This window comes from Branchiostoma lanceolatum, chromosome 12 (genome assembly GCF_035083965.1).
Source record: "Branchiostoma lanceolatum isolate klBraLanc5 chromosome 12, klBraLanc5.hap2, whole genome shotgun sequence".
In the NCBI taxonomy this organism is placed as follows: Eukaryota; Metazoa; Chordata; class Leptocardii; order Amphioxiformes; family Branchiostomatidae; genus Branchiostoma; species Branchiostoma lanceolatum.
Genome location: NC_089733.1, coordinates 190,274 through 198,668, shown reverse-complemented (window position 1 = coordinate 198,668; position 8,395 = coordinate 190,274). Strand labels below are relative to the sequence as shown.

The following is an 8,395-nucleotide window of genomic DNA, read 5'->3' as shown; positions in this document are numbered from 1 at the left end:
TAGAACGTTACTTTATAACGGTAAATTCTAAGCTTTTGAATAGGAAGGGATGACTTGCCTGTACTTGATGGCCACCAGTTGATTGGTCTGAAAAGAAATAACAAAAAATCATTGGATCATAAGCAAGCCTGCACTTTAATATTTTCTCAATTAGCATGTAAAATTTTTGAACGATTTTTTTTTTCAAATCAAAGCTCATTTGGCTTAGAGTAAAGTCAACTTCAAACATATTTCTAGTGAAGACTAATAGTAAACGTAACAAACTTTTCGTTCGACTGACAGATTTTTCATACGCGCATATACAAACGAGACTATTACTTACTCTGTTCACAAGTCAAGCCATCATAGACCGATAGCCCGGAAAGTAGGTCCCGCGGTAGAACTGTGATACCGTCTGAACTGACCGTCACCTCACCAACGTCATTTCGGGCTTTCACTGAGATGTAGTATTTCTGAATAATTAAGAAAAAAAATCCAAATTCTAATGCAGAAAAAAGGTAATGATGATCACTTTTAGAAATGTTAGAAACATTTCTTATATTTTTGTAATTTAGGTTAAAATCCAATACACGCTTTGACGAATGGAGAAGACCGTAAGGCAAACTCACCTTAAAGAATTCAAGATCCACTTCAATAGTTGTCGTGGTTACGTCCATGCCAAGTGACGAAAATCGTACGACGTCATCATCACCAGGTGTGCTTCCTACTCCCACGTCATAACTGACGTCAAGATGGGCGTGGGAGAATCCAGACCAACGGACGGCAAGGGCGGTGTTGTTTATTTGGGAATCTGCATCCTCAACCTAAAAGGCGGATTGTGTTTGCTTAGCTTATACAAAATGAAATGAGTGGTCTGACACTGGTGACCACGTCCTACATAGCAAGTACCTGACGACATACTACCTAATCCAAATACGCGAAGACATGCTGCCCATTGCAAGTACGTGAAGAAAGGTATCTAATACATTATAATATCAAAAACAATGGACAGAGCGTAGTGACAAATAATTTTTTCAGAGTTTTTTTTTTTCTATGACCAACAGAAAACCAAATAACAACCGATCCTAGAAGCAACATCAAAAGCAAAGATTATCCAATCGGAAAAAAAATGGTTTAGCAAGAGAAGAAATGAGCTCAGGATGCAAGCAAAAAAGCATCGACGATTGGCCGGTCAGAGTGTTTTCGAATTCAAGGCACTAGATTTTTGAACGGACCACAACAAATGGTATACGAGTTTAAACCGTAAACAGATTTATTATGATTAAAACTCACCTGTAGCCAACCGTCGTCCGGTACATCCGGGTTCACATCCTCCACGACTCCCCGTGCCGGTGGCTCTACGTAGTGCACGTAGGGAGGAGAGACCACGGTGGTTGACAGTCCTGCCGCGTCGGTTGCTTTGATAGACACGTAGTAGGTGTGGTTCCCGTGTAGGCCCCACTGCACGTTTGTGTAGCAACGATGAACTCAATACATAATTTGATACAACCCATTACGTATGATGTACAATTAAGTATGATCATGCCTTCTGTAGTGATGTGAAACATGTAATACTTTATATTGGCCACTCTAACTCTAATCCTAGTAACTCTACACCGGATGCAGTATGAACCCTCCTACCAGATGTAACTTAGTGCAGAAGCTAGAATACACGACTAGTGAGTAGACGTGCTTGTGTCTGTGTGATTCTTGAGTAACGTGCGACGCTACATTGGCGACGAGGATAAAGCATGTCGGAGGGAGGGAATGTCGTGGATCCTCCGGCAGAAGAAGATCCTCCGGCCGAGGAAGATCCTCCGGGAAAGGAAGATCCTCCGGTAGAAGGCGCAGTAGTCCAGGCTACAGTCCAGATTGGAGGGGACATTGGTAGCCTACCAGCGTTCGCAGTAGGAGGTGACTCAAGTTCAACAGCGATCCGCTGGAAGAAATGGAAGCGGAGTTTCGGGCTCTACCTACAAGGAAAAGGGGTAGTAGCAGACGGACAGAAGAAGGCACTACTTCTTCACACCGCAGGAGAGGCGGTACAGGACATCTACTTTTCGAAAGTGGATGAGAAAGACGACAAGAAGAAGTACGACGAAGCAGTAAAGGTACTGGACAATTATTTCATTCCCAAATCGAACGTAGCTTTCGAACGCCATCTGTTCAGACAGATGAAACAACAGAGTGGGGAATCAGTAGACGATTTAGTGTGTCGATTGAGGCAGAAAGCCGCTACATGTGACTTCGGGAATCAAGTAGATGTGCACATAAGAGATCAAGTCATTGAAGCAGGACTAGACCCCAAGCTCAAACGTAAGTTCCTAGAGAAGGGAGGTGACTTGCAGCTAACAACAATGTTAGACATTGCACGGGCACATGAGTCTGTAGGAAGACAACTTCTTGAAATGACTGGGCAAGTAAATGTACTGTCAGTTGGACAGAGGAAGAAAGACTTTAGCAGAACAACCCAGAGAGGGCCCCATAGCGACAGAAGCCAGACATTCCAGAAGTCTGGAAGGGGACCCAGGAGTCTTGGAGCGGGGGCGGCCTGGAAACCTAAGACAGGTAGAAGCTGTTACAGTTGTGGGCGCCAAGGACATATGTCCAGGGATGCAGTCTGTCCTGCCCGAGGGAAGAAGTGTAGCCAATGTGGTATGCTGAACCACTTTAGGGCAGCATGCAGGAACAAGAGGTCTAACACAAACCATGTGGATCAGTCAGCAAATGAGGAAATGAGATCTGACTATATATTCAGCGTACAGAATACAAGAGTCAGAAGGGACGGTACAGTAACGCTAGAAGTAGGGGGAGCAACCCTAACAGATGTGCTGATTGACTCAGGAGCTACAAGCAATATCTTGAGTAAAACTACATGGGAGAACCTGAAGCGGAGTAAAGTGAAGTGCTGGGCTCAACGCAAAGGAAGCCGGAAGCTCTACGCATACGGAAGTTCCACACCACTGCCAACATTAGGCGAGTTCACAGCGGAGATTAAGTGCCCAATCAGTGGAGCCAAGACTGATGGCGCTTTCGTGGTGTTGGATGGAGAAGGACGTGGCCTGCTGTCTAAAGGCACGGCAGAAGAGCTCAAAATACTCAAAGTGGGAGCAACTGTAGCCAAAGAAGTGAACAGTCTGCAAGAAAAGCTAAACCCATCGGAAAAAGAGAAATACAAAGATGTATTCACGGGGATAGGGCTTTTGAAAAACTATGAACTGGCGCTGAATATTGACGAATCTGTCAAACCAGTGGCGCAGCCACTGAGAAGGGTACCATATGGTCTACGGGAAAAAGTCGACAGGAAACTCGATGAACTGCTAGAATGTGGTATAATCGAGGAAACACCGGAAGGACCGACCGGGTGGGTGTCGCCACTTGTCGTAGTCCCTAAGCCGGATGGTGACGTTCGCGTCTGCGTTGATATGAGAAGAGCGAACGAGTGTATTATCAGAGAACGTCAACCAATACCTACCGTGGAAGAAGTCTTACACGACCTCAATGGAAGCACCGTGTTCAGTAAGCTCGACCTGAAATGGGGTTTCCACCAGATCCTGCTACGAGAAGAGGATCGTCACGTGACCACGTTCTCGACACACAAAGGATTGTTCCGGTATCGACGTCTGATGTTTGGTATTACGTCAGCGCCGGAGAAATACCAGCAAATCGTCAGAGATGTGCTGAAGAGTTGCAAAGGTGTCGCGAACATTGCGGATGACGTGATCGTACATGGCCGAGATACGAGCGAACACGACGAGAGACTGTATGCAGTACTCGATCGTCTGAAGGAAGTTGGGCTCACGGCCAACCCAGAGAAATGCCAGTTCCGCATGTCCAAACTGACGTTTTTCGGACATGAACTGACCGCGAAGGGTGTCGACCCGAGCGAGGAGAAGATAGCAGCCATCAGAGAAGCAGAAGCTCCAAAGACAGTTGGAGAAGTGAGGTCATTCCTAGGCTTGGTACACTACGTGGCAAAGTTTGTACCTGACCTCGCAACCATGGCTGAGCCGTTACAGAAGTTAACGCGCAAGGGAGTCGAGTTCAAGTGGAGCTCAGAGCAGCAGAAGAGTTTCGAGAAGCTGAAAGAGCTGATAACAAGTACGGAGACGTTGGCGTACTTCAGACCCACGGGGAAGACACGCATCGTGGCGGACGCGTCGCCCGTAGGGTTGGGGGCTGTGTTGCTACAGCTACAAGATGAGAGGTGGCGAGTGATTGCGTATGCATCTCGACAACTGTCAGAAGTCGAGCGACGGTACAGCCAAACAGAGAAGGAGGCGTTAGCACTCGTGTGGGCGTGCGAACGGTTTCATCTGTATACGTTTGGCCGGGAGTTCGAGTTGGAGACGGATCACCGTCCACTGGAACACATATACGCAACTAAGTCGAAGCCATCATTTCGCGTGGAAAGGTGGGTGCTGAGACTACAGGCGTACCCATATAAAGTCGTTTATCGTCCCGGGAAGACCAACATCGCTGACGCGCTGTCGAGGCTCAACAGCAAGTCAAATGACAAGTCAAGTGAGAACTATGACTATGTTAGAAGCGTGGTGGAGGCGAGCACGCCAGTCAGTCTAACGCCACGCGAGATAGAACGGGCATCGGGAGAAGACCCTGAGCTGAGACAGGTCAGGAGGTGTATCCAAACAGGACAGTGGGACGAATGTCAAGTGATATCCTATCGTCATGTGAAGACAGAACTGAGCACATATGGGCAGCTCATACTACGCGGGACGAGAATCGTCATTCCGAAGGTTTTGAGGAAGACCGTCGTGCAGTTAGCTCACGAAGGGCACCAGGGCATCCAGAAAACGAAGAACCGACTGAGGACCAAGGTTTGGTGGCCCAAAATGGAAGCAGATGCAGAGGCAGTGTGCAAACGCTGTCACGGGTGCCAGGTAGTCAGCGAGCAGACACCGCCAGAACCAATGGCACGAGTAATGCCGCCAACAGGCGCATGGCAAGCCTGTGGAGCAGATCTGTTGGGACCGCTACCAACAGGGGAGACTATCTTAGTCGTCGTTGATTACTACAGTCGCTTTTACGAGATTGCCATCATGAAGTCAACGTCAAGCCGAAAGGTCATCGAAGCATTGGAGGTGATCTTCGCAAGATTTGGATATCCATGCTCTCTACGTACTGACAACGGCCCACAGTTTGTAAGCGCAGAGTTCGCAGAGTTTCTACGAGAGCAGGGGATACAGCATCAACGAACAACGCCGCTGTGGCCACAAGCCAACGGCGAAGTCGAGAGACAGAACCGTACACTTATGAAGGCGATCAAAGTGTCGAGAGTGGAAGGGAAAGACTGGAGGCGAGAGATTCTTAAACATCTCCAAGCCTACAGGTCCACTCCGCAAGCAACTACGGGAGAAACTCCATACAAGCTGATGTTTGGGAGAGAGATGAGATCTAAACTGCCAGAATTGCCAAGAGAACCAAAGCTGGTAAACGAAGAAGTGCGAGACCGAGACTTTGAGAGGAAAACCGCAGGGAAGGACTACGCTGATGCGAAGAGACAAGCGAAGGAAAGTACTCTACAGCCGGGCGATCGTGTGTTGGTGAAGCAGGAGAAGAGAGACAAATTCTCCACACAATACGAAGCAACTCCATATGAAGTGATCGAACGAGACAGAGGGGAAGTCACAGTTCGAGATCCGGACGGGAAAGTGAAAAAGAGGAACGTTTCCTTTATGAAGAAATACGTAGCGGAAGAGGCAGCGACAACGACAACGGGTGAAGAAACAACCTGCGACGAGACTACGCGTGAGGAAACGTCAACAACACCAGACAAGGAAGCAGAGACTGAAATAAAGACAGGCAGTTATGTAACGCGATCAGGCCGAGTGGTAAAACCACCCGAGAGACTGACTTATTGATAAGGAGTGGAAGGAAATAAACTCCATGATCCAGGACAATGAATACGGACAATGAATACGGAAATGGACTGTCTAGTATAAAGTTAAAGTTTGAAGCATAGTTGATAATGCATGGAAATAACAAGTAGCAGCAATTGAGTAATGCATGAGTTTGATAGTCTATATACATTGTATAATGCATGTCTGAGGAAAGGAGGGATGTAGTGATGTGAAACATGTAATACTTTATATTGGCCACTCTAACTCTAATCCTAGTAACTCTACACCGGATGCAGTATGAACCCTCCTACCAGATGTAACTTAGTGCAGAAGCTAGAATACACGACTAGTGAGTAGACGTGCTTGTGTCTGTGTGATTCTTGAGTAACGTGCGACGCTACACCTTCGAGTACCAGAGTTATCAACATATTATTGATATGCTAGTAAATTTGTATCTTCTAAGAAATGACGTAGAGAATTCATTACCATCGCGTATTATTGGAGCATCCTCGCAGATATATCGCAGTCAGATATACAAAGGTAAAGCGTGACAGGTCATTATAATTTAACTAGTTACTCCCGCACCACGTGCCTGTGAAACTGATGTGTTAACAAAAGGCCGGTTATACCGATTATACAGATGTACATACCGATACAATTACTTCCTTCTACTACAACATTTACGCTACAATTACGATTTTCTTGTCGATACAATATTAGAATCATACCACATGGGTTTTGAGAACATTTGCATGAACACTGCTAATGCGATAGTCAAACGTGGGTCACTGATAAGCATAGGAAAGTAAATTTCTTCCACATCGACGTAAATCGAATAAAGTCACCTGTAGTTCTGATGTGGCCACTGCTGTGCAGAAGTCCTCTGCAGTCTGACATTGTTCTGTGTTGTTCAAGCTGGAGTATTTCATAACCTCTTCTCCTCTTGGTGGACGGCCTGCAATGGAAATGGAATTCAAAACACGTTAACAGAGCTTTCCAACAGTGCTTTCAGTCAACAGCGTAAGCTTTTCTTGATGTAAATCACATGTTAGTAACTTACAGCGGAATGTGAACATCATTCTGAAATGTGATAGATCATTATTGCATTATCATTATCATTTGATATTTCTCCTGAGTATTTCTATGCGATCCTAAAGGATAGAAACATCTCTTACCGATTGCAAATGCCAAATCGAGCGCATCTACGTCTTCGTCATCGGAGAAGCCATTTTTAGGCCATCGTGTCACGAGGAAGCCGTCTTCAACAGACACAGATACTTCTCCGCTGAATGTTGGCGATGTGACATCAACAATTATTGGGCCGATTACCTATTGTAAGGATTAAAAACAATGTAATTACCACTGCAAATTATGTATGGTTACCAAAAACGGAAATGATTAAGGTGAGGACATTCGTGTTGGGGATGATGAGATCATCACTTCTTTTGATGTATGTTCTCTGTTCACATCTATACCACCTAAAGGAGCGGTTGAAGTAGTGAGGGAATTCCTTGAAGCTGATGATACCCTCGGAGAGAGATCTAAACTATCGGTAGATCAGATTTGTCAGCTTTTGGAACTCTGTCTTGAGTGTACGTATTTTACCTATGACGGCAAATTCTACAAACAGTTACACGGCTGTGCCACGGGTTCTCCCGTTTCTCCTATCGTGGCTAATCTGTATATGGAGAGATTTGAGGCTAAGGCTATCAGTACTTTTCCGGGCATCCCTCCTGCAAACTGGTTCAGATATGTGGACGACACATGGTGTAGACTCAAGAAAGATGTGGCGGATGACTTCTTTGAACACATCAATCAATTTGACAAACACATCAAGTTTACCAAGGAGAGGAGTCTCAACAACACCCTACCTTTCTTGGATGCTCAACTTAGGGTTGAGAGCGATGGTCTTATCAACGTAGAGGTTTATCGTAAACCGACACACACTGACCAGTATCTCAATTTTGAGTCACACCACCCCTTGGAGCATAAGCTCGGTGTTATAAGAACTTTGTATAACAGAGCCGATAACATCGTTACGTCTGTGGAAGCCAAAGCCAAGGAGCAGAAACACCTCAAGAAGGCTTTATCTAGATGTGGTTATAAGTCTTGGACTTTTAATAAGGCTTTGAAACCCACAAACGCATCTAGGAAACCTTCACGAAACTCTCAACTGGATAGAACCAAAACGGTGAACACTACAATTCCTTATGTTCAAGGAGTGTCGGAAAAAATCCGACGTCTGCTGCAGAATCATAACATTGCCACCAATTTCAAGCCCTATTCCACTTTAAGACAGAGATTGTTTCATCCCAAGGACAAAATCAAGAACGACATTAAGTCTGACGTTGTTTACCGACTGAAGTCTGAGGACCCGCATTGTAAGGACACCTACATCGGTGAAACTAGCCAGCCCTTGAGGACAAGATATAAACAACACTGCAGAGCGAGCAACAGTGGTTTTTCTTCTGCTATATGGCATCATCTCAACAGACATAACGGACATTCGTTCCAGCTTGACTCTACGGACATCTTAGATAGGGAATCGCGATGGT

General features: G+C 45.8%; 1 protein-coding gene across 1 annotated transcript; it reads right to left on the bottom strand.

Moving 5' to 3' along the window:
* Positions 1-7: 7 nt before the first annotated feature.
* Positions 8-8,220, bottom strand: LOC136446382 (uncharacterized). The gene is made up of 7 exons (XM_066444730.1): positions 8,197-8,220; positions 7,016-7,169; positions 6,686-6,795; positions 1,273-1,440; positions 609-803; positions 323-452; positions 8-87 (listed from the first exon to the last, which is right to left on the bottom strand). Exons 1-7 carry the CDS (start codon positions 8,218-8,220, stop codon positions 8-10), a joined length of 861 nt encoding a protein of 286 aa, XP_066300827.1.
* Positions 8,221-8,395: the final 175 nt, after the last annotated feature.